The following is a 27918-nucleotide window of genomic DNA, read 5'->3' on the forward strand; positions in this document are numbered from 1 at the left end:
ATAATACACTTCAAAACCCTCAAAAGCTTACAAAGATTTAAGTGATTACTAGAGGATTATTATGTTTTTCACTGTAGAATACTTATCCAAATTATTTGAAATTTATTCTGAATAATTTGATAATAATTCAGTCATTACTAGTGGGTTACCATGACCTTCACTTTAGAATTAATCATACATTATGCATTATTCACATTGGGGAAGTCGTGGCCTAATGGTTAGAGATTCGGACTCTTAATCCAAAAGGTTGTGAGTCTGAGTCTCGGGCAGGCAGGAACTGTAGGTGTGGGTAGTGAATGAACAGCTCTCTCTCCACACCAATACCACGACTGAGGTGCCCTTGAGTAAGACACTGAACCCCCAACTGCTCCCCGGGCTCCGCAGCATAAATGATGCCCACTGCTCCAGGTGTTAAATACAGAGCACGAATTCAGAGTATGGGTCACCACACTTGGCTCTATGTCACTTCACTTAATTATTATGAACCTGTATACGGCATTTCTTAGTAGTTCTTGGGTATGTGTGAAAAAAATAGTAGATAATGATTAGCTGATAGTGAACCACCAGTTTCAACTGAGCTCTATTAATTACTGAATCATTAGTCAGAGTTTCTTGGTAGTTAAAAGGAGTTACTACAATGTTAAAAGTGAATTAGTCATTTGTTCCTGTGTAGTTATTCTAAAGTGTTAGACATATTTTTAATTTGTCAACTATTGTGATTGTAAGAGCACATAATGAAGAGAGCACAGTCAAGTTCACCTTCAAAACCTCTTTTTCTTGGCTGTCTGTCGTTGGGTCTTCTGCTGCCACTGATGGTGGTTGTCTGTGAGTAGAAGGAGTGCTTGTTGACCCCGGGGCAGCAGACACCTGCTTTTTATTCAGGAAACACATTAGAATCTAGAAATATCTGTGAAATGTTTGTGTTCTTGGTTAAGTAATGCATTCAAATGTGCTTCATGTTACCGTTGTTGTTTTGAAATTGAATGGCTTGTTGATGGAGGTAACATACACTCCTCTCCTACTTTGCTTTCGTTGCCTCCACTTCTCCTTCAGGATGCGGTGTTTCTATGTAATTAAACATTACATTATATATTATATATTTGTACAGGTTAATTTGTGTGGTAAAGACATTCTTTAACATTTGTATGTATCATACAGTTTTACATATTTCTTGATAGATTTCTTAGATATGCAGATTTACCTTTTATTTACGCTAAGGAATATGCTCTGTTCTATTTGGCAAATTGGCCTGATGGTGGAGCTAAGGAAAGTGTTATGTAGTCTACTTACAAAAGTTACAGATACTTTTTAAAAGCTTTGGAATTTTTGCCCAAATGTCATGGTAATGAGCTAATAAGATTGTTGTTTGTTGTTGTTGTTTTCATTACAACAAGGTAGTGAACACAGTTGGACAGCTGCAGAGATGAAAAATGCATTCTTAGGCCTGTTTTACAAGATGAGTAATTTCTTGTGATAATGTATTTTGTGATATTAACATTTGTGTGAAGCATAGCACTTACACATTGAAATACAATATAATGTTGGCTGTTTTACCTTTCTCTTAGTGATACGTTCCGCATCCTTAAATTCCCTTAGAAGTGCATTGTGTGTGTCTCTGTAGGCCCTTATAAAGTCTTCAAGTCTGGTTAGTCCTTTTCCTTTAAAGCAAATTTTCTTCAAGTCCCACTGACTCTTTTCAATAATTCCCTGTGTCTTGTTGTCCTTTGTGAAATTCGGCAAATAAAATAAAATTAAGTAATAAGTACTAACATTTAAACATTAGATTGCATGTATTCACCCAAATTATTCAACACCTGGCTTGTTTTCTTTGAAATCTTAGAAAATTTAGTTGAGAAAAGCTGGTATGGGGGTCCTTCACCATGTCTGCCCAGGTCTCCTGAAGATACAGTATAACACATTAGTTTTACATCTTGTTTGGTCATGGTTTAAGGACATTTTTCTGCATCCATCATACTCCACATCATATCTGTACAGTACTTCGAACACAAGCTATGTACAAAGTTGAAAATTTGCTCTGAGGGTGAAAGTAGAGGAAAGGTTATGAAACCAAAACTGGAATTTGCTGTGGTCAAAAGTCCAAAAAAATGCATGGCCAGCTTGTAGTTCTTGGGTGCACTGAGACAGAAATAAAGATAAAATCATTGGCATAAATACTCCCGATTAATTTGATACCACAAACATGATTATCTGCTTTATGAAACAAAATAAATGCATTTACTGCTTTTTGCACAGGGATTTGGCATTTTTCATTATGTGGCTTAGACATCGGTGGACGATAGTAAAACTGAAGTCTTCAGCAGTGCCTTTCCCTGTCAGTATTTGATAATAACTTTTGAGCAAGGCATTGAGGTTGGTTTATGTCTTCTTTAGATCTTTGGTGGAATATGTCAATGCTTTTCTTTGACCAAAGCATCACACCCTTTGGATGAAGGATCACCTTCTGGATAACCTCATTCGGTTCATCTGTTATTTCTTCTACCATCATCTGGAGACTGAGAGTTTCATTCTTATGTTTTCTCTCCGTGATTCTTTGTCTCCATGAAATGGTTTTGAAAACACCTGGCGATGCTGCCTCATCTCGACAGCCAGATTCAAACACTGATTGCTTCAGGTTTTCCATGTTTTTAAGATAGAGTGCCCTTGGTAATGTTGTTTGCAGTTGCTGACTTATAATCTTTTGGTCACCAGCTCTTACAGATCGTCTTTGCAGCTCTGTTTTACTGTGCACTTACATGTCACCTTTGAAGGACACCTGTGCTTTAAGCGAGTTCTCATTGTGAACAACAACATCTACTTCTACTGGGCAGTCAGTGAACAAGCAGTAGCCAGAGCATTTAAAAACAGGTGAGTTCCTGGTTGATCCTTGTTTTTTAACCCTGTGTCCTGTAAAAGCAAAACTGCAATGTGGATGGATTGTGCGGATGCCTGAAGAGATAATGTTTGTCCACTGCAATCCCTTGAAGTGATCCTTTTTTTGTTTTTTCCTTAGTTTTTTCCAGGCTGCTCGAGGAATAAAAAAAAAAAAGGAAGGTGGAGCAGGAACCCTCAGTGTGAAAAATTCATCTTCTTTGTCTATACTGACATCATCACTGTCTATACTGACATCATCACTCCAACTGTCAATGTCTTCCACCTTCAGATCTGTCTTCTGGATCTAAAAGAGAAATATTAATAAAAGAAAGACAAATATTTTATTATTTTATATAATATAATTTCATTTGTGTTTCAACACCTGTGGAATTTTTTTTAAAACACATAGTAGTAAATGTGTAGAAGTTTACATGTAAGTAATGTGATATAATTCCTTACATCTTTCTCCTGCAGGTCAATTTTCATTTCCTTTGTAGTGTCCACTGTTACCACTTTCTTTCCTTTTATTAAGTCATCCTCCCTCATATGTTCTTTTTCGTCTTCCTTTTGAAATGATGTTATTTCTTGTGTAACTTCTTCCTCATTTACAGCTTCAATCTCTGGTGCATCTTCCTCTCCATCTTGCTCTCGTAGTGCTGTCTTTACCTTCTTTGGGCCATCTTTCTTAACATCCATCTGTCCAAAATTGTTATGTTCTTCAGATTCTTTCTTTCCCTCTTCTGCCTTTAAATCATCCTCATCTTGTATGATGTTTTCTTTTTTCTTAGTGTGTTGTTTTTCATTTTCTTTTTTAGAATCACTCATGTCTTGTGTAACTTCTTTCCCTTGTGCACTTTCACTCTCTGGTGCGACTTGTGAAAACAACAGAGGGGGGATGCTTTTGAAATTTTTTTTTATGAAATGCTTTTAATAAGACTGAAAATTAATTTAGTGTGATCTCAGTTTAATAAAAACATTGTAAGCCTACGTTAGGTCTATTAATTGTAATGGTTTTAATGTCCACTGTTATTAAAAAAAAAACAAATTATATAGAGAAAGTGAGAAAAGAACACAACAAGCTTTTTGAAATTCCCAAAATCAGTTAAACCACTGCGTCACAAAATGATTCACTGTTTCGAAGCGCTCCAAACGATTCGCGTATCACGAATCATTTGATTCAGATCGGGACATCAGAGCGGGTTTGCGGGATGTTTTTATTAAAAGTAATTTAGCAGGGGCAGGGATGCATAGACCAGAGGGAGGGAAATCCCCCATCCCCCCACTCCCCGGCATTCTTTTTGTGTGTCATACATATTGAAATATACATAAGAATGAATGTTTATTGATTATGTAGATAATACAGCTACACAAATTAACACATTGTGAAAGTATATTTAAATTGAGAAAAAATAAGTTATCAAAAAGGAGAAATAAAACTCCATACAACAAAGTTTCACTTGAACAGCCTGACAGCTGAGTATTTTTTTGTTCATGAATGTTTTTATTCGTTCAGGGCTCGCATAGAAAATTACTGCAGTAATGCAACGTTGAATTATTGCATTACTGCGTTTGGAGCGCTTCGAAACAGTGAATCATTTTGTGACGCAGTGGTTTCACTGATTTTGGGAGTTTCAAAAAGCTTGTTGTGTTCTTTGCTCGCTTTCTCTATATAATTTGTTGTTTGAATAACAGTGGACATTAAAATCATTACAATTAATAGACCTAACGTAGGCTTAAACTGAGATCACACTAAATTAATTTTCAGTCTTATTAAAAGCATTGTCAAAAGTGACCGGAATCCATTGATGAATTACAATTTTTTTTTTTTTACTATTTTTTTTGTTACATTTTTGTTTACTTTCACATAACACGAGTTGATAAAATGTAGCAATTAACCAACAATGAAGTCATGACAAGGATTTATGGATGCCTTCTGTTGCTTTGGTAGTTGTCACATCCACTGTTTCTCTGTGCTCTGGGTCAGCTTTCAGGTTTCAGACACAGTCTGACAATAAAGTATAAAGTAAGTAAGTAAGTAAGTAAGCTGCTGTCCATGGTTCTGAAGCTCCTGCATCTTCTCGTCCTCATTCCAACTCAAACTAAGAATGACGTCAGAGCTGCTGCCTCCTTGATAGGGATAGCAAGTTAGATTCCTTAGCCTGATCACTTTCTGGGGATTTATAATACTGAGATCATATTTTGCATAAATATGCACCGTCATTATTGTGTTTTTGTGCAGCAAAGTCACAAATCAAGAAAGTCGAGACTAAAGACACTAAAACACACATAAAAGTAAAAGAGAAATACCAAACTGTTGAGCCAAACATTAAACAAACATAGTCAAGATCTTATCTTTGTGTTTAACCCAAAGCCATGTAAACATATCCAATCTGATATTAATAAAAATAAACAACAACTAAATTTAAAACTGACATTTGCACTAGTAACCACGTGATTACTTATATCAAAATTATTTGGCTTTCGCTAGTAAGAATTGCATTTCTGAAAAAAAAAAGTTTTCAAATACAAGTGTATAGTGAGAAAGATATAATTTTTCATTATTTTGGCATGGAATTATTAAAGAATGATACAGTAAAATGATATGAAAATCCCCACAGTGATACAAGGGCATATGTAGAACAAGAGTCTGGTGGAGTTTGCAGAAAACAATTTGATTTTTATTTTATTTTAATTTTCAAATCTGACTGTATAGTGGAAAAAATATCATTTTTCATGATTTTGGCATGCAATTATTAAAGAATGATACAGTAAAATGATATGAACATCACCACAGAAGTACATGGGCACATGTAGAATAAGAGTCTTGTTGAGATTGTAGAAAACAATTTGATTTTAATTTTATATGAAGTTTCAAATCTTACTGTAAAGTGAAAATGATAGCATTTTTCATGATTTTGGCACGCAATTATTAAAAAAATGATACAGTAAAATGATTTGAACATCACCACAGTAGTATGTGGGTACATGTAGAACAAGAGTCTGAAGGAGTTTGCAGAAAACAATTTGATTTTAATTTTATATGAATTTTCCAATCTGACTGTATAGTGAAAAAGATTGCATTCTTCATGATTTGGCGATATATGATTTGGCATGCAAATATTAAAGAATATAACAATGACATGGCAGTTTGGTTTTATCCTAAAAAAATAAATAACAATTCAGATTCTCTCCACATAAGCAGGATACACCATGCAATAGCAGGAACAGATTGAATGATAACATACGCGCTTATAACACTTAAAACGTAAATGAATTCAATCATTCTCATGAATATGAATAAATATGACAACCGAATGAAGATTTACTCAAAAAATTAGGCTGTAGCGCTCGCACGTTAATGTATACCACGCATCGCCGAGCAGACGCGCAATGAACTTGAAGCGCAGATGGCGTGACTGCAGTAAGGGGACTCACCAGAACCATTGGCTCAGGAGAAACTTCTGCTGTCTCTCCCTCATTAGACTCAATATTAGAGCTACTACAGGCAAACGTCTTTGTTATTTATTGCATTTTGCAGCATTGGTCTCAAAAAAAAAAAAAAAATTAGTTTCTCCCAATCACCTTTGTCTTTACACTTGTTGCTTTCCATCACGAGCTCTCTCTCCTTCTAATCAGTTTCACTTATAAGTTAAAAAAAAAAACTTTTTGTCGGCTGTCAATGCCACTTAATCTGACACTTTTTATTTGATGATGAGCCAGCCAGGCCTGGACTTCTCTGGACTTCTCCAGTCCGGCCCTGGGAGGGATGATACTGTTGTATCTCGATGACATCATCGTGGACTTCCAGAATCTGTAGCCCTATTGAAAAAGGACAGCATCCCAGCGCCACAACATAACTAACCAGCATATGCTGTTTTTTTCCAACAGAGAGAGCATGTGCGGATTAATCGTAGGGCATCTGAAAGGGATATAATACAGTTAAAAGAGGAATTATAAACTGGAGGCATTAATTGACATTACAGAATGTGTTAAACAGTTGTGATAAAGGTTTTGAAGCTCTTATTAATTTTCTGGAAAGAACAAATGTATATAATGAAATACAGGTAGAAGTATTATTTATTTTAGCATTTCCCTTTATTTCCTCGGCTCACTCTTCATCCCAGTTATGAGACGGAATGAGCACCAAAAGCTGGTTTGCCATCCTCCATAAAACATCAAAAGACGAAGAAAACAAACTTTTATTTTGGTCTGGCGAGGTGACGTCATAATACTGCGACACGATCCTGCATCTGTGATTCGACTGGAGAAAGGTTTGTGATTTTAACAATTTTAAGTGTTTAAATCGGTGTTTAAATTGAAATAAAACTGTGCAAAGAAATTAATACCGAATGCAACACTGTAATGCTCTATGTAGGGACGGAGAAAATGAGATTTTCGAGTCAACTGAGTTTGCTTATCAAAATGATTCTGGCTGCAGACATCAGGACGTTTCTCAAGTACACAAAGCTCGGACTCGCGTCCTCGGTAGTGCGAACACAAATCGGGTGTTACAACACATTCTGTGACCCTTGTAGACGCTGTTCTCACTGTATAACAAAGCAGAATTGGGCACGCTAACAGCGTGCTGGTTCATGGCGCTCGTGCACTTCGAATGAGCGCGTCCACACAGTCTGGTCGCGTGCGCGTCAGTTCAATGTTCAACCTCCTCTATTGTGTAGTTTATCCATCCAGGAAAGAGGCTGAGTCTAATATGAACGAAAAATTTTCGTAAAAGTAGAATGTATAAAATATTACCTACAAATTTATAAAACTAGAATATTTTTTTTAATATATTAACATTCTATATATATGGTCGTTTTATTATTTGAGTGCTAGTTTTGATTGTTTTTTTTTTGTTTTTTGTTCTATCAGGTCATTTAAGGGCATTAACGATCACTCTGACTGACACCCTCACTAGTGTGCTGACTACTGAATTAGGGAGCTGATTGAGACGCCCAGATATTTAGTTGCATTAATTTGTCTATATTTTAATTATTCTCTCCCTAATCGGGACAAAGTGTCTAAACACAGAAAAACTCCTGCGGAATCATCCCGAGATCCATGTGACACAAAATTATAAAGATGGCATTAATTAAAGAAGAGAGTGAAGACATGAAGATTAAAGGAGCATTCAGTGTCAAACATGAAGATACCGAGACACCAACAGGTTGGTTTTCATTCTCAAAACGTATTAAAATGTCCTGCTCAAATGTAGAAATATCATTTATTTCTGTAGTGACCATGCTTAATGGCAATGTGGAAATGTGGGAACCACTGGTTTGTTCATGGGACCCACATTTCCACATGGTCATTAAGCTGTTGCCCATGTAGTCACAAAAATGGATTACCCACACATAAGTACTGTCCCACTTTACTTGACAACTTCACAAATAATAAAAAGGGGTACAATAAAACTATCAATGCGGTCCCAAACATGATTTATTTACATAATAAAGTTAGAGTAGATTTAGAGTCATTTAAAGTTGTACAAAATAACACATGACAATAGAGTGGGATTTTGGGTTTACGAAAACTACAGTTACACAATACTGACTGTTAATAAAACATAAGGACACTGATCCTGATAAACTGTTTTTTACCGTCTTCCCATTAAACCATTATATTGTTAATTCAGACTGATTCGCAAGCACAGAACAAGCACTAACACAAGATCATAGCTGATCATAACCAGTCATCTCCAATGATATCACAATGGAGGGTATTGCCTCCAATCATGGGATTTTTTTCCCCCATTCATTTTCAATTACCCCCCACTAAACCCATGGCAGTTATCGGTTAAACTATCCCTTTAACTGACTTAGTTAAACTAACATTTACTAAACTAACACAGCACACCTTGTTTGTTGTCTTTATTTTATAAATGCACAAAGTTTTGTTGTTATTTTGTCTGTATACAAAAAAGTAAACCCTTTACAGATTTGATTGATGTATTGCTCTTATCTGTACGATCACAACTGAAAGTGTAATTTAAGTTCTTTTAGGGGTTATCAGGAGAAAATGACTCATAACGCGTAGGGATAGTTCACCCAAAAATTAAAATTCTCTCTTTTATTCACCCTCACGTTGTTCCAAACGTGTATGAGTTGCTTTCTCGTGTTGAACATTGAAAAAATATATATTTTTAAACTGCGTCCTCTAGAAATTGCATTGGGGAACATCTCGTTGTGACCCATGTCTGATGCATACATTAAAAAAAAAAAAAACAGTTGGCCGGCAACAGCCACTGACGTCCCTACCAGTGTGACTATAGAATAAATAGGCACCGAGAGAACATGTCTTTCTCTTCTTCTTCTTCATTGGTTTGTTTGAAGTGTACAGCTTCAGTTTAGGAGTGCATGTTTCTCACCAGAGGCTTTGCTCTGATACCTGCAGTTCACACGGCTCACATACTGTGGTGTGTGTGTAGTGAAGAGCAAGCGCAAGCGTTCAGCTCTTGGGGGAGTTGGATGCACTCTGCTGCGTTCATTGTGATGTATTCGCAAGACTCTGAGGGGATGTATTTCACCATTCACCCGAGTTTGTAGCAAAATTTGCATGAGTGTGTTCACCTCTCGCCGGAATAGAGAATTTCACCCTTCGTGCAGGTAGCCTCAGCCATTTGCAGGTCTATGGTGGTCACGGTAGTAACAGGGAGACATCTGTTGGTGAACTTGGCAGATATCAGGTACCTCCGTTGAGATGGTAGTCGAGAGGTTCAGGGAGATGAAAGCATGCACAGCAGCCTTCAATCTTTTACGAACATCCTGGTCTGAGCCTGACACAGAAGGCTAGTGTTGTGGCTCGCGCTCCTCCCCCACCTGCAGGTATGTGTTGGAGGAATATATATATATATATATATATAGAGAGAGAGAGAGAGAGGGGGAAGTAAGGCTGGACGATTAGTTGAACATTTAACCTCGATTACAATTAATGAACGATTATTTTGTTTCTGTTCAGTTTTTTTTGCCCTCATAGTTCACTGACAAGGTTTGTACTGTAGCCTAAATATGATTGACTATTAAAGGTGAGATATATTTTCCTATTGAAAGAACGATCTAACATCATAGCATCATATCAGCAGTTATTTTATCTATGTTCGTAACATTTCTTACAGATTATTGCTCTCTTACAAGTAAGCGTGTGTGCTAGTGTAAGAATAAATTGCTCGAGGAGGATCTTGATCAATGAGGAGTTTACTCACATTAGGTTAGGTTATAATACAATTTCAGGTTACTCACAAATAACAGCATTATAATCACAGACAAAGAAGAACTAAACAGACAGGGTATTTAAGCACACAGAAGGTAGAGAAGTGGAGACAGGTGGGGATCAATCAATTAACAAAACAAGAAAAGGAAGATGACCAAATAAGGGAACAGAAATCCATGAACGTAACAGTTCGCCCCCTCCCGGAACGGTGCATCCTCGCACCGCAAGAGGAATACCAGCGGAGGGAGGGTGGGGGTTCTGGGGGCGGGCGTTGGGCAGGCAAGGGGCAGGCGAAGAGGGAGCCAGGAGGTAGGAACCAGGGCGGAGTGAATGGAGGGAGGGGCCAGGGAGGAGGCTGGAGCAGGAGGAGCCAGATGGTCCTCCAGAGACCAGCCAGGGAGATCCACGGTGGAGTCAACGGCGGGAGGAGCCATGGTGGAGAAGGAGCAGACGACACCAGGGGGCCGACAGACGGGGACTGGAGCCCAAGATGGAGCAGCGCAGCCGCAGAGCCAGGGTGAAGCTGAGGATCCGGAGGGCCTAGGTGGAGCAGAAGGCTCGGACGACCAAGGCGGAGGCAGGGCCCTGGAAGACCGCTGCAGAGCCAGAGTGATGGAGGTGGAACCAGAGGGAAGGAGGAGCCTGACAGAGCCGGAGGGATGGATTGACGAGGTGAAGCCAGAGAAATGGAGTCCCGAGGCAGCGGATGGTCGATGACTGACCAAGGTGGAGCCGGAGGGACGAGGGAGCCCGGTGGAGCAGGTGGGATGCCAGGCCACAGTGGAGACGAGGGAGTTAAGAGCCAAGGCGGAGCCGCTGGGTCAAAGGACCAAGGAGGAGTCCAAGGCTCGAAGGCTGGAGGCGTAGACAGGGAATCCACACGCCAAGGCGGAGCTGCAGACTGGTAGTCCAGCATCGAACCATCGCGCCCAGATGGTGCGGATTGAGGGTGAGCTTAAAGCTGCCTCCTTAATGGACACCTACAATTCGAATGCAAGATTTTTGCATTTGAATGTGGAATTATTTTTTTGACAACCCTAGTGCTAACATGGTAGCTCGATATAATAATACACATCTGATCATCTAATCACTTGGATGTCCAAACCATAAAACAAATACAACTGACAAAGTTTAGTGAAGACGCAAGCCCATCAACCGGCGTTCACCTCCTGTTTTGCTTTTATGCCACTGACTAGAAGGGGAAGAGTATGCTTTTAAGGGGGAAGAACAGGATTAAAAACCCCAAATAACCGACATGGGAAAATTACGTCGGTTAGAGGTTCTGAATTTCGGTTTCGATTAATCGTCCAGCCCTAGAGGGAAGATGGCTTCTGCGGGAGCCTTCTTGATCATCAGGCCCCCGGCACGGCACTGCAGGAATTTCCTGGATGTCTGGCCACATCGCCCTGAGAGGCCTCCTGGTCATCTGGAAATCCCTTCTTGTGTATATTTCCGTCTTGGATTTCTGTCTTGTGTAATGCTGCCTCAGGCAATACTCCCCTCCCCTTAGAGGGTTTTATTTGAGCTTGCCTCTCCCATTCAGTTCAGCACCTCTGTGAAGCTTGGGTAACTTTAAGGTCACAGGCTAAGCTCTGTGTACTTCTGAAATCCACATGGCGCACTTTCTAAAAATCCACATAAGTGGTAAGTGTGCATGCAAGACACACTTTCTGAAACCTGCACAGTAAGGGTTACGCACTCAGCTTTTTTCCCTTCCTTTGAGTTGGTTTCACCCAGCTACCTTGGGCTCCACTCAACCAGTGTGACTTTAGTAACACACTTTCAAACATCACTACCCTCATTGTTTTAAAATTAAGGATGTCTGACTGGGTCGCCCTGACCCTTACGTAAAATAACCATGGTTTTATTATAGTAAAACTGTAGTAACCCATGGCTTTTTGGCGTGTTGACTACCATTTGTATAACCACAGATTTACTACAAATACCATGGTTAAACTATGGTTAAATTAGCAAAACCATGGTTAATTTGTGGTCATCATGGTTTAACTATAGTAACCATGGTTTTTTGGTTTTATTTGTAGTAAAACCATGGTTAATTTTCATAAGGGGAGGGGCTCCCTGGTCACCTAGATATCCCTTCTTGCTGAGGGATATCCATTCCTCTCGATGCTTGGAAAGCTTTAACTACACATGCTAAGCTCTGTGTACTTTCTGAATCCATATGGTGGTAAGTGTGCACATTGAACACTTTGCACACTTTTTGAAATCCAGTATGGTAAGGGAACAAAAGCTCAGCTTCATTCCCTTTCTTCGAGTTGGTAAGACCTTGGTTCCTTGGGCTCCACTCAACCAGTGTTTTTATTAAAGCACTTCAAGCATTGCTTCTCTCAACATGAAGGGCCTGGCGCTTCCCCTTAATCACCCAAATTGAATTCTTTGCTCTGTGGGCTGTTCTTGTCATAGTTTAGCAGCAGTCCCCTTTACCAAAAAGGGTTTCCTATGAGCTGGCTACTCTCTTCCTAAATTTGGAGTTCTCCTCTCACATGAGAGTGGACCTTCTGTTTGTCCCAGAGTACCTGGCAACCAGCAGCATCAAGTAATCTAGGCCTTCCTTCACCTCTACGATGCACTAAGTTTTGGCTAGCTTGCAGGATGCTTACCCTTCTGATTCTCATCATCAGACTATAGGTCGAACCCCTCTCTCTTTGAGAGTTGGGTATGTACTCCCTCAGCTAGGTAGCCTACTGCTGGCCGTTCCAACATTGGAAATTGCTGCAGGTTGAGCCCCCCCCTCTCAGGAGAGTTGGATTGTGCTCCCTCAGCAAAGTAAATTTCTGCTAGCAGCTTCAGCATTATCACCATAGATCGAGTTGATGACTCTCGAACATTGTTTTGGGATGCACCATTTCCTTCTAGAGCTGCACTTTCAGAGTACCAGGAAATCCCCCTTAGAACAAGTATCTAAAAATCCACGTTATGTAAGTGTGCATGTGAAGTCTTTGTGCACTTTCTAAAATCCACACTGTGGTAAGTTAGCACGCTAGCACTATGCTTTTCTTCTAGAGACCTATATGGTGAGGGCTTCGCACAGTTGCTTCGTGCCCTTTCTTGAGATGGTAAGCCCCGTTCATCCTGTGCACCACTTCACCGATCTAAAGAGGGTTAGGGTGTTGCTACTAGGGATCTGTTGAGACAGTTCCTTCAGCGAGCCTTATGTAAGAGCAAAAGGTACCCACTGTGTGACAGCCAAGACTTAGTTAAAATGCTAGGCTCTTTGCCATATCCCTATGAAGGAATCTTTCTTGATTCCAAGCTTTGAGCTCTACCCAAAAAGCGGGTAGAGGCCTTAACAGGTAAGTGGGGTATGTAGCCTAGGCCTTTGGCCATTAGGGATAATGTCACGGACAGCGGTCTAATGTCCCAGGGACAACTCCCATGGAAATGGTCGTTTCAGTGCTTGTCATGGTTCTGGCTTGCATTTCTCTCAGCATGGCGGCGTGGGTATACTGTTCCACATAGCCACCCCTAGAGGACGCAGTTCGAAGTTCCCTTGAAAGGGAATGTGTCAGGTTAAAAATGTAACTATGGTTCCCTAAGTAGGGAACCAGACACTGCGTCGTCTAGTTTCCTGCCATGTTTTGGATGCAAGCTTCAGACGAAGAAGTGAATGACGTGTTCTCTTGGCGTCTATTTATTCTATAGTCGCACCGGTTGTGACGTCAGTAGCTGTTGCCGGCCAACTTGTTTCCGTTTTTTCAATGTATGCTTCAGACATGGGACACAATGAGGCATTCCCCATAGCGACCCTTAGAGACGCAGTATTTCATTCCCTACTCTGAACCATGGTTACATAAGCTATGTACATTTAGCAAATGAATTGATTCAATTTAACATTAGAGTTTGAGTAATAACTATCTACACTGAAACAAACAATAATAAGATTTTCTTATTTCAATACTTACATTTTACTTCAATAATAATGATAATTTATTAATTTGTTACACAGACATTATTTTACTTTAAATGTATGTTTGCAGAATCTTGCAAAATAAAAATTAAGTAAAATCTTCTTAAATAAGTTACGTACATTAAGCAAAGGAATGAAGTAAATTTAACATGGCCAGTTAGAGTTCAAGTAATATCTATTTAGTTTACTTTGTTAAATACGCAATCCTCGAGTACATTACTCTGTTACAGTTTCTATAATTTACTCAAAATAGCACTGGAAAATAAACATGCTGTTAAAGGTAAGCATGTTTGCAGGTAAGCAAGTAGACAGCTTGTTATCCTTTAAATTTTTCCAGTTTCATTAAATCTATTCGCAAACATTGACACATGCGAGTTAAGGGGAGTTTAGGACGATAACACAATTTTTGAGCAATTATAGACAAATATCAAATCTTCCTTTTATATGCAAAATTATAGAAAAGTAAGTTTTTAATCCAGCTGAACAATTATTTAAACTCAAATGGATACCTGGACAATTTTCAATCTCGTTTCAGACAGCATTATGGCTCAGACACAGCACTCATTAAGATAATAAATGATATTCGCTTGAATTCTGACTCTGAAATATCAGTGCTGGTATTGCTAGATCTCAGTGCTGCGTTTGACACTGTTGATCATAACATACTACTAGAGAGACTGGAAAACTGGGTCGGGCTTTCTGAAAATGGTATTTAATTGGTTCAGGGTCATACTGAGTAGGGAGATGGCTATTACGATCTTGTTTAGCTTGTTAATGCTCTCACTAAGACAAATAATGAGAACCAAGTTGCCTATCACATCTATGCTGATGATATCCAGATTTACCTAGCCTTATCTCCAAATGACTACAGCCCCACTGACTCCCTCTGCCAATGTATTGATGAAATTAATAGTTGGATGTGCCAGAACAAGGGAAAAAAACTGAAGTTATTGCATTTGGAAACAAAGATGAAGTTTTCAAGGTGAATGCATACCTTGACTCTAGGGGTCTAACAACTAAAAATCAAGTCAGGAATCTTGATGTGGTTCTGGAGACATACCTTAGTTTCAGTAGTCATGTCAAGTCAGTAACAAATTCTGAATACTATCATCTAAAAAACATTGCACTAATTAAATGTTTTGATTCCAGTCAAGACTTGGAGAAACTAGTTCATGTCTTTATCACCAGCAGGGTGGACTATTGTAATGGGCTCCTCACCGGCCTTCCCAAAAAGACCATTAGACAGCTGCAGCTCATCCAGTACGCAGCTGCCATGATCCTGACTAGACCCAGAAAATCTGAACATATAACACCAGTCCTAGGGTCCTTACTCTGGCTTCCAGTTACATTTAGGATCGATTTTAAAGTACTATTACTCATTTATAAATCACTCAATGACCTAGGACTGAAATATATTGTAGATATGTTCATTAAATATAAACATAACAGACCACTCAGATCATTATGATCTAGTCAGTTAGAAATGGCAAGGGTTCACACAAAACAAGGGGAGTCCAGTTTTAGTTATTATGCCGCCCAGAGTTGAGTCCCATCTCTTCACAAGCAAAAAATGCACCCAGGTCCGGAAGATGGCACCATCCCTTTTCTTGGTAGGAAACCTGTGGAGTCATGTCCTGACAGGCTGGCGTTTGTGCAGCCTCCACAAACACAATAATTTCCCATGATGATGATGATAGATCGAAATACCAAAACTACTTAAAACGCACTGAGACACAACCGCTCTTACTGAATACCAACCTACTTTGCACTGAGCCAATGCAGATAGTGGCAAATGACTCCCTCTCATGATGTAATATGATGCAGTTTTGACACCAGTTACGGAAATTGTCACTTTTTCTACTAAATTTGAGCCCTCATGTCTTGTGCAACATTTAAAATCCTGGATTAACTTTTCATATGGTTCATATAATTTCATATTTGGGAACATTTTTTTTTACCTGCATTATTAACTTTAAATTTGAGCTTAAAAATCCTGCAGAAACTCTGTTAAATGTAAAATTGTTTTATTAATTGATTCATAGCACTAGGCTAAATGTTAGAGTGTCTGTTGCTTTGTAACATTAAACTGGTTTTAACTTTGTATTTGTCTGTTTTTACCTCAGACCTGATGGCGCTGAATGAGGGAAGTCAAGAACTGAATGAAACGGATGACAAAGATAAGATTGGGAAACTGCATGATTTCAAAACTGAAGAAAAATTTATTAGTTGCTCACGGACTAAAAAGATTTCCTCACGAACTCAAAAAACAGAAACTACAAACCTTAATCCCAACATGAGAATTCACACTGGAGAGAGAACTTACACCTGCCAACAGTGTGGGAAGAGTTTCTCACGCAATGGAGATCTTAAGACTCACATGAAAATTCACATAAAAAATAAACAATTAATATGCCCTCAGTGTGGAAAGAGTTTTACACAGAAAAAATACCTCACTGTCCACATGAGAACTCACACCAGAGAGAAGTCGTTCACCTGCCCTCAGTGTGGAAAGAGTTTCTCATGTAAAGAAAGACTTAAGAATCACATGAAAGTTCACACTGGAGAGAAGCTGTTCACCTGCTCTCAGTGTGGAAAGAGTTTCACGTTTAAAGGAAGACTTCAGACTCACATGAGAGTTCACAATGGAGAGAAGCCGTTCACCTGCGAACTATGTGGAAAGAGTTTTACACAGAAAAGATACCTCACTGTCCACATGAGAGTTCACACTGGAGAGAAGCCGTTCATCTGCCCTCAGTGTGGAAAGAGTTTCACGTGTAAAGAAAGACTTAAGATTCACATGAGAGATCACACTGGAGAGAAGCCTTTTACCTGCCCTCAGTGTGGAAAGAGTTTCACGTATAAAGGAAAACTTAATGTTCACATGAGAGATCACACTGGAGAGAAGCCTTTCACCTGCCCTCAGTGTGGAAAGAGTTTCACGTATAAAGGAAAACTTAATATTCACATGAGAATTCACACTGGAGAGAAGCCATTTGCATGTGATAAGTGTGGAAAGAGTTTTACACAGAAAAATGGCCTTAATATCCACATGAGAATTCACACTGGAGAGAAACCTTTCACCTGCAAACTGTGTGGGAAGAGTTTCTCATTTAGTAACGGTCTTAAGGTTCACATGATAAATCATAATGAAAAGAAGCCATTAATCTGCCCTCAGTGTGGAAAGAGTTTTATGCAGATACACTGCCTTAAAACCCACATGATCATTCACACTGGAGAGAAACCTTATACTTGCCCTCAGTGTGGAAAATGTTTCAGGCACAAAGGAAGCCTTAAGGGTCACATTAGAATTCACACTGGAGAGAAACCTTTCACCTGCGAACTGTGTGAAAAGGGTTTCTCATTTAGTAACGGTCTTAAGGTTCACATGAGAACTCACACCGGAGAGAAGCCATTTGTATGTGTTCAGTGTGGAAGGAGTTTTACGGAGAACAAACTCCTTAATGCCCACATGCGAATTCACACTGGAGAGAGTCCTTTCACCTGTGAACTGTGTGGGAAGGGCTTCAGGGACAAAGGAAGCCTTAAGGGTCACACTAGAATTCACACTGGAGAGAAACCTTTCACCTGCAAACTGTGTGGGAAGAGTTTCTCATTTGGTAGCAATCTTAAGGTTCACATGAGAACCCACACTGGAGAAAAGCCATTTGTATGTGATCAGTGTGGAAGAAGTTTTATGGAGAAAAAACTCCTTAATGTCCATATGGGAATTCACACTGGAGAGAGTCCTTTCACCTGCGAGCTGTGTGGGAAGGCTTTCCCACAAAAAGAAAAGCTTAAAAAACACATTAAAATTCACTAAACTTTTTTTTTTTTTAAATTGTCATTAGTGCAAATAGACAGGAATCAACTTAAGCATCATTCAAAATCTGAAAAAAAGCCTTTTATGTGCCATCACAATGGAAGTAATTACGCAAAGCTTGAGAGTCACACTGGAGAGAGACATTACTAGAGTCTTCAGTTTGTCAAAGAAGCTTGAAATGCCATTTGTGAACTTGGGTAAGAAATTACAGTTTTCCCCAGAGTGACGAGGTTTAGAAAAAGGAGCAATTTCTATAATCATCTGTGTATTCTTTCTCAAAGACAATTCAGTTGTACTCAATATTTTTTGCATTCACATTTAAATACACAGTGTAAAGTCATGATACCCTTTTTGTGTTCTTTGTTAAAGCATATAATAAGAAACAGACTGACACCACGACTACTACTTTTACTTGCATTCTTGACCTCTTTATGCTTACCTATGAGGCTTTTTATTTTCTTTTGTCCACATGTACTCCTGTGGCTAGTAAGGATGGGACGTTACACCTACCTCCCGATCCGATACTATCATAATACTTGGGTGCCAATACAATATGTATTGTGATATATTTATTTTTTTAGAAAGCTTGATTCTACATGTTTTGTAGTTTTCCTCTGCCTTGTATATACACAAATCTGGCGAAACACTGAAGTAAAGCAGCGCCGCCATTACTGCGTGCCTTGCTGCAGAAGTAGCGTGTTGGTAGCAGCTGTTAGCTGTACGAAAAGTTATTTTTGAGTTTTTTTTAGTAGGTATGCTGTCCAGTGATACCGGGAAGAGCGTGTTGTGTGGTTGACCGTTTTAACAACAACACAAAACTACAGGCCTGGAATAAATCAGTTTGTGAAATTTGCGAACCTTTGTTCCACATTGACTGCCCATGTTTATGACCATACGGATTACACAGAGCTCCTGATCAAGCGGAAGAGTATTTATTGTTTGAATTTTTTAATAAAATTGACACAAACTGAGACCTGAGACTTTTTTTCTATCATAAGTAACCTGCTCTGTCTAGCCTGTCGGTCTCCTTGTCCTCTTTGCGATTTTTCTGTGCATGAGAAAACGCATGTGAGAGCATCTGAAGAGCATCAATTGCGTGTGTCTCACATTTTATTGCATTTGTATTAGTCGTTTGAAGAGGAAAAACAAATTCAGTGGGTCTTTTACAAACGCAATTACAATCGGAAAATCGGTCTGACTAAAAGGGGAAAAAATAATTAATTTGGTCGGTCCTAAATTGACAGGGTCGGTCGGGTTATGGCAAACAAGAATATTTTTAAGGATGGCATAATAAGTTAGTTATTTGAAACTTGTGAAGCTTGTGAACATATTAGCAACACAGCTAGTAATGACAGCGTTCAATTTTATTGTTGTCATCAGTTAATACACTTCTTAACTACATTACATATTTTTACATTATTACATTGTGTTGTCAATAAATTACCTTTATCAGTAAGTTTTGGCCACTGCCTGGCATTATCTACCCAATGTTCCCTTTCACCAGACATTTTTTGTAATGAGCAGGATCCGCTTTCATTGAAATGTCATTAGAGGGCACCGGCAAGTGTCACACACTTCGCAGGCATGCAGTAATGGCGGCAGTTCAAGATGGCGGCGCCCATAGGGTTCACAGCGGATTGTATAAACAAGAAATAATATAATGTATTAAATGTTACCATAGATTCTGGTATAAAAAAATATATTTTAAAATTGTAAATAAAAATAATCGTAGTAAATAATGAGTCAATTTTTGTCTTTTTTTTGTCCCATCCCTAGTGGCTAGCTGTGGCATAGCTGACATACTATGTTTCCATCCACCTATAGTAATGATCATTTTTGGATATTACATAAAAAAATGTTGGATGGAAACAGCAAGATGTGCATAAAAAAAACTTATACACTCAAACAAATAAGATCAATTTCTTATCCCATAAGAACACATGCATAAACTATGATGGAAAGACTAACAAATAAATTCCTTAAAGGGAAGCTATTATGCAAATATAACTTTTATAAGGTGTTTGAACACCGTTGTCTGGCAGCAGTGTGTGAAAACAACCAGTCTATAATGTAAAAAATCTACCCACTCAGTTTTATTATAATACCAATAAATTATGAACAGTCTTCCTTCATCTGAGCCGACGACACTGAGGTTGACTTGGTTCGTACACATTTCATACCAATACATTTCCATGACTTTTGAGACAATATTCATGACCCAATGTTCCATTAGTTTACAATAAGAATCCATTCAAATTTATCATAAAATATATTAACTAAAATAAATTACTATTATTGCTACTTTTTTGCTTTCTATTTGCTAGACTTGTGCCAGATGGTACTCCACGCTGAGAACATATCACTGAATATTTACATTTAGTTAACAAATATTACCAACTAAACTTAGAATGAGATTAAAACACAATTCAGATCCTAACACTATTTAAGTAAAAAAAAATATAGAAACAAATAAACTGTGACTTAAAAACAGATTAGATTTACAAGTTATTCAGCCTGGTGCAGTGAGTAATTTTATATGACTAAAGTTATTTCTTTATATATATATATAACAGGGCGAGTGGTGTAAGTGCCACTGCGGCCGCCATATGCCCCAGGAGCCTCTGAAAAAGTTTCCATGAGACCACTGTCATTCCCTTGAACATATTCAAGCAGGCTAGCACCAACCGTGCACATTCCTCTGTGAGGCGTGCAGTCTGTTAAACTGAATCCAACTCCATACCGAGAAAAGAGAACCTCTGCGTCAGCAAGAGTTTGCTCTTTTCCCAGTTGACCTGAAGGCCTAACAGGCTGAGGTGCCAGAGCACCAGGTCCCAGTGCTCGCACAACTGATCTCTAGATTGTGCTAGTATCAGCCAATCTTCTAGATAGTTGAGAATGTGAACACCCTGCTCTCTGAGGGGAACGAGATGCCTCTGCGACTTCTGTGAAGACACAGGGAGACATGGAGAGCTATAAGGGCAGGACCTAGTACTGATATGCCTGTCCTTCGAATACAAACCATAAAAAAGGTCTGTGGTGCGGAATGATCGATACATGAATTTACGCATCCTTCAGGTTGATCACTGCAAACCAATCTCGGGGAAGGACGCACAGAAAGATGTGTCTCTGCCTCAACATCTTGAATGGTAGCTGGTGAAGGGCCCGGTTCAAAACTTGTAACCCACTGCCTTTCTTGGATACAATGAGGTAAGGGCTGTAAAACCCTGTCTTGACAAGACAGTTAGAAACGGTTAAAGCGGAACCACAGCCGTACCCACAGTGGGGCAACGAGGTAGAACTCAGGTACCCAATTCGGGTGGCTTGTGAGCTGGCCGGAGATGGGTATGAGTTTGGAGTACAAGGTTCATCTGGTTCCACAGATTGGCAGAGGGTGCGTGAGTCAGGCCATCATTGACACTCTCAAACCGACCGCTACTGCCATCTGGCAAAGGAGGAGGATGAGTGAAGTCCAGTGCTTGGTCGTCTGCAACTCTCCATGCCTTCCTGGGTCTCAGAGATCAAGAAAACCGCTTTTTTGTAGAGTTTTCCTGATTCTCCACCCAGCCCTCCTCCAGGGGAGGGAGAGGTGTTTTCACCATCCACCAGAAACCAGCTACCTCTCTTTGGGTCACCTGTCCAGGGCCTTTTGCTCTTCCGCTCACCGCCAGGTTTGACGGAGACCAGGACGGGTGGGGCGGCCTGCCTATGCCCAGCTCTACGGCACCACTTGCTGGAGGCTGCTGTGGATGCGGCATGGATGCAGGAGTGGATGCATAGAACTTTGTCGACTACCCTTATTTCAACCAGAATCTGGATGGTGACCACCCTCATTCAGATCCTTCAGTGCCTTGGCCTGGTGCACCTGCTATAACGCCATAGCATGTAAGGCGGAAGCAGCTTCCCCTCAAGCCATATATAGGCACTGCTGGTTAGACAAGAGGAATGACTATAGACCCAGGGAGGAAGCACCAGGTCTCCCCGACAGCAGGATGCAGACTCAGGACACAATTGCGTCACTACTGCCACCTCTACTGGGGGAATCTGTCAAGGGTGGTAAGGGTGGTGAGGGAGGAGGAGCCCATCAGCCGGTTTCTGACAGTAAAAGGTGCTGTCCACAACCTGGTGAGCTCATCATGGAGCTCCGGGAAGAAAGGCACCATGGTGGGGCCGTGAGGACCAGTTTGAGCTAGCATTCAATGAATTCCTGGCCAACTCCATGATCAGCCATAAAACAGTGATTCTGTCCAAATTCCCTATAAAATCTTAAATGATTCCCTTTGAGTTACATTGACCTGTTTCCTTACATAAATTGGTGGAGAATGAGGGGCAGTTTAGTCTAAATTGTGAGCATAAACCAAGTTATTCAATTTCTTCTGTGGATGAAAGATGAGAAGCTTCCGAGTTGAGATGTATGTGACAAGCAGCGCAACCGCTTGAATGAATGAATACAGAGAAGGCTGTAACTTTAGTCCGCCTCTCCATTGTTGAAATGCAGTAAGTGAATTTCAGGTTATCTGAGATTGAATGGGAGTTTTTTTTAACCCCTTTACGTGCAAACATCGCAGACAGCCCCAGTTTATTATTGTTTCACTTTCACAGCACATTAAACATCACTGTCTTACTTCATCTGGACAAACTGCATCAATTGAAAGTTTAAAGACTCTAGGTTCGATATTTGACCAATATTTTGATAAAACATTGTTGCAGTGACAGATATTTAGTGATTTATGTCAGGAGTGCAAAATAATAAATCCGTATTATGCCATATTTTGAATAGAAATTCACCACTCACTCATATTCAGTCACGTCAGCAGCGGTTTATTTGTGTTCACATAGACTCACTGAACAACGTCAATAAGGATTTATAGACAAAAGATGCATATCTGCGGAGATATATGGATATATTTACAGATGTTTACTTCATATTTCTTCAGACAGAATCGTCATTTCTATTCATTTTCCATGGATTTACGCGATCTGATGATAAACAGCCTCTACCAGCGATCTGTGTGTGTGTGTGGAGTGGTCACAGCTCGTGCTGTGTGTGGCTCAGACTCTGATTGGGCCTTCCCAGTGTCAATCTTAGAGTGTCATATATGGACACCGCCACATCGTGTCACATGCTTCCTGCACACTTCCTGGTAGTTATCTGGCCAAAACAACACTGAAACACCTCTGTACACACGAAATATCCGAATAATAAACCCGCGATTACGATAGTAAAGCTTGGTATGAGAATTTATTGAGATCTATATATATGTTTGCATGTGTGTATATATATATATATATATATATATATATATATATACCGTATTTTTCGGACTATAAGTCGCACCTAAGAATAAGTCGCATCATCCAAAAATACGTCATGACGAGGAAAAAAACATATATAAGTCGCACTGGACTATAAGTCGCATTTATCTAGAACCAAACAAGAAGAGTTCACATTACCATCTACAGCCGCGAGAGAGCACCATCTCACGGTAATGTTTTCTCTTGGTTCATGTTAAATTAATTTTGATAAATAAGTCGCACCTGTCTATAAGTCGCAGGACCAGCCAAACTATGAAAAAAAGTGTGACTTATAGTCCGGAAAATACGATATATGTGTGTGTATATATATTTATACATCCGGAAGGCTGCAGATTCAGGACCGCAGATCTAGGACTGCAGTTCTAGGACCCTAGTTTTTTGGGACAGCACCACCTACTGTACTGGATGATATAGTGATGACTGCAGTTTCAAGACCACAGTTCTAGTCCCCTGTTGGTTGAGTTTGCAGTCACGTTACTTTGTATATAGTATCAATATATTAATCTCAGTAGTATTTGTTTTTAAATGTGATTTTTGATTCAAAATGCAGCAGAGGTTAAATACTAAGTGTGCTTTGAGTCCAATTTTTTTATTTAAACATGAATTTACACAAAATATAAATGAAATTTAAATTTTGCAAAATTGATATATATCAATTTTAAAACAATTGTAAAAAATGAAGAACACTTAAAAGTCTTAGTCTCTTGAAATTTTTCCTTAATTATCTGAAAATAACTTCACCCCATATTTTGGTTTTAGGCTGCTGGAGGGCTTTGTGATTCACAGTGCAGCTGTAAGTTTCTCCTTCCAATGGAAAGATCTTTAGTGTGGAGAAGAGGTCATGGGTGCCATCACCACTGGGGCGATATTGCCTCAAAGTTGTATTCTCTGTCACGTTCAAATTGTTCTGAGAACAAGGCTGTATTTACACTGCAGGTCTTGATGACCAAATCCCATTTTCTGACTATATCCAATTTTTTCGACGACCCGCTTACATCATCTTTTAAAAGTGATCCGTATCTGATTTTTGCATTTATATTATACACTGCTGAAACTACCAAACGTAGACATTCTGTCCCGGAAAAGGAAGTAAAACAGCACGAAATATAATGGATGCAGATGCAAATAAAATGATACAGTGTTTTGCTTTGTATTATAGGTCTGAGAACATAGTGGGTCTGTGAACATAGGTAAATACATTGAAACTGATTCTCTCTGTTACATATTTCTTTGAATTCGCCTTCAGCTTGTACAGATTAACTAATAGCAAACATAAACAGCATTTAAAGAGAGCAGGTGCTGATCAATCTCCATTACACTGCCATGGCTGATTGGCCAGTTAACCTTTAACTTTTTAAACTGCTTAACAGTTAACAATTTGGCAATGACCTCCCTTCAGTCTGCTTTAGTCTGGATATTCAAGAGCGGTGGAAAACGTTTTTAGCAAAGCTTTTGGGTTCATTTATCATACTGATCACAAGGACAGGTAAAAACAAATGTATTATTTTACATTTAATTAGTTTCAATTATTGTTAATACCCTTGCCATCATTGATAAAGTATGTGTGTGTGTGAAAACATTCTGTGAGAAAGATGTTCAATCATAATGATGTTATTGTTTTTTTCACCAGATGGTTATCACATCTCTGTACTGTTTCAGTGCACCTGTATTTCCCTTGATCTTAGTGAGGTGGAACTCATTATTTCAACTTCCTTTAATAAAGCTGTTCAAATGCAATTCAACAGCACTCTTGGAAAGTATATAGGGTTTACTGAGATCGGAATGAAGTTGGCACACTTGTCGAGCAACAATAACAAAATCTTGTCACATTTAAACAACATGGTGCGCAAATGTAAACATTATGGAGAAATTGGTTACCCAACCATTGTTAATAAATTGGGTAAGTGTCAAAACCTCTTGTCTTATGTTCCCTGTTTAACAACAACTGCTGGTTAATTTAAAGCTGTTTCAATATTATATTTAAAGTAGTGCTGTCAATCGATTAAAAAAAATTAACTAATTAATCGCACAATTTTTTAAAATTAATCGCGATTAATCGCGATTTAATCGCAATTAAAAGACTGAAACTTTTTGGATATGTAAATGTAAAATGTAAATAATTAATGTAAACTCAAGACAAAGAAACTATTTAAATTCAAAATATGATTGTTTATTGGAATTTTTGTTTAACTTGTAACACAGATTTTCTCATGTAAACAACATACCTGCAATAAACCATCAATATCCTCCAAATTAACTGTTGGCTTGAAAGCCATATTTATTACAGAAATAAAAACACAGGCATGTAAGTACCATTTGAATTTCAAAACAATCAATGCCAATAAAAAACAAAAATGATTTCCATGTTGAATTCTAAGTGGACTGCAAAAAAATTCCAAAGTATAGTCATTGCCAGTGCTTTAAGTGGGCCAGTATGCACCTGTACTCAGTACTGCCACTTCCAAATATAGCTCTTGAGCGTACCGCCACCTCTCCGTGCGCCCAGAACGTGCTTGTAGAGTACCGGTACGCTCATTTGAACATCTGTTTTAATAGAGGTTTTAATCTTTTACCTGCACTGCCGATTTTCAGAGCGCCCTTCACAATGCAAGCTTCCTAATTCATCCCACCCAGAGCAGAAACTACATTACCCATTCACCCTTAAGTTATACAAGTGAATAGCGCATTCGTCGCTTTTCCCACTGTAAAGTGTCAACAACTCAACGTGGCCGGAGAAGGTGTGTGAAACTCGTTGTGAGTTATACTAAAGCAAAATCTTGAGTATTTATTGTCTGATAAACATTAAAAACTGTCTGCGGAGGTTGAGTCGTCCTGCAGCCCCCGCTGGCTGTTCATTGGCTGCAGCATCTTTTTTCTAAGTTCTAAAAAAATACCGTAGACGGCAAGGCACAAATTTAGATATTCATTTATCGAATTAATCTATAGCCTATGCACAAAGACAATATGATCTTTTTGTCCCCTTTTTGTTTTAAAGCTTGATGAAGAGAGAGAGCGCAAGTTGCTGCAGCTGCGAGGAGGACAGTGATGCACACGTACAGGAGTGATTGACAGTTCGCGGCACCGTGTACAAAAAATACTCCGCTACACAATTATTTCTTTATTTTCGTTTAAGCTTATTAACGTTAGCGTTACAGAAAGGTCTGATTTACGCACTGTTACAGTCATACAGTCATAATGTTTCTTGTGGCAGACTGAAGAGTAATCCGGCAGAGTTTTATACTGAAACTTTCCGTCTAAAAGTCCTTCCTTGGTCTTATCCATATTTCTTTGCACGATGAACATACATAGGCCACAACTGGAAATAAAAAAAAACTGCAACCGCGTTAATTGCGTTATTTTATTTTAACGCGTTAAATATTTCAAATTAATCGAATGCGTTAACGCGCTAATTTTGACAGCATTAATTTAAAGTATTTGTTTTCTTTCGAACTTATTTCTTAAATGCATGTTATGAATTTGTACTCGTATTTTTTCACTGCAACCCAAGATCAAGCTTAGGTCAGTGAAACAGGTTGGCGGCAGAAATCCTGCTGCATTGGTGTGCAGTGCATTCGACTTCTACCCTGAACAGATCAAAGTAGATGGTAAAGAGATGACCACTGATGCAGCGTCCATCGAGGAGATGGCTAATGGGGACTGGTACTATCAGATTCACTCCCACCTTGAATATACAGCCAAATCTGGAGGGAAGATCTCCTGTATGGTGGAGCATGGTAGCTTCAATAAACCCGTGATCATCGACTGGGGTAAATGTATCAGTTATTTATTTTTTTATATAATTTCTGCCGGTCTTAGTTAAGATAAAAAAGTAAAATTCAATAAGATATGCAAGCAAACTAAACTGACGTTACACACTTTTACATTTTACGGTAATGAAATGATGTATTTGCTACACACATCCCTCTATCTCGGAGTCTGTCAGGAATAAAATCTCTATTGGAGCCTTTGGTTTGGTGCTGGGAGTCATCACAGCAGCTGCTGGATTCATGTACTACAAGAAAAAAATCAGCAGACTGATACATTTGTATATTCCTAATGTGACAATTAATTCCTCTTTTATTTTGATGGGGAGGATTTTGGGTTCACATCAGCAAAATCATATGGAACTTTGTTAAATGTGTCACGTTATGTGTTATAGAAAACACAGGAGAAGGAACCAATTGCAGGTAAGCCGTTTATTATAAGGGTAATCCAAGAGAGTAAACAGTCCAGGCAGGGTCAAAACCAGAGAATCCAAATCAGAACATAAACAAGACACGAACACAAGGCAAGACACGAATGACGGGCATGAGTAACTGTAACATTTAAACAAGGACTCCGTAACACAGACTAAGACAGACTGGGTATTTATACACAGAAGGATAATGGGGAAACAGGAGACAGGTGGGGGGAACAATCAATTACGCAACAAGGAGGAAGGTGACCATATAAGGGAACAGGAAGTGATCTGGGACAGACACCGTGAGAAGGAGGACATCTAGTGGAACCCCGGGGAACAACAACCCAGACACTGTGACAGTACCCCCCCTCTACGGAGCGGCTCCCAGACGCTCCAAGACGAAACACAACACAGAGACCAGGAGGGAGGCGGACAGGTGGAGGCTCAGGGGGAGGGACGGAGGGCCGGAAAAGGAACACATGGGGGACAAACACCAGAACTGTAACCATAAAACAGGGATACCAGGAGGGAGGAGGAGGACCGGAGGAGGTTCAGGGGGAGGGAAGGAGGGCCAGACAAACTAAAGGGAACAGACAG

At 39.3% G+C, this 27918-nt stretch overlaps 1 protein-coding gene and 1 pseudogene across 2 annotated transcripts in view; one reads left to right on the forward strand and one right to left on the reverse strand.

Annotated features, from left to right (window-relative positions):
- The window catches only part of LOC127955945 (gastrula zinc finger protein XlCGF57.1), a 47727-nt gene extending 28223 nt beyond the window's left edge, over positions 1 to 19504 (forward strand). Inside the window, exons 1-2 of one of the 2 annotated variants that reach the window (XM_052553625.1) lie at positions 7764 to 8038; positions 16132 to 19504. In XM_052553625.1, the coding sequence (XP_052409585.1) occupies positions 7954 to 8038; positions 16132 to 17828 (1782 nt within the window). In that variant the 5' untranslated portion in view covers positions 7764 to 7953 and the 3' untranslated portion in view covers positions 17829 to 19504. Of the gene's footprint in view, positions 1 to 7763; positions 8039 to 16131 lie in introns of those variants that run through there. The other variant, XM_052553626.1, reaches the window with a different exon arrangement.
- The window catches only part of LOC127955977 (gastrula zinc finger protein XlCGF57.1-like), a 202483-nt pseudogene that overhangs the window by 126075 nt on the left and 48490 nt on the right, over positions 1 to 27918 (reverse strand).

Source organism: Carassius gibelio, chromosome B4, assembly GCF_023724105.1.
Source record: "Carassius gibelio isolate Cgi1373 ecotype wild population from Czech Republic chromosome B4, carGib1.2-hapl.c, whole genome shotgun sequence".
NCBI lineage: Eukaryota > Metazoa > Chordata > Actinopteri > Cypriniformes > Cyprinidae > Carassius > Carassius gibelio.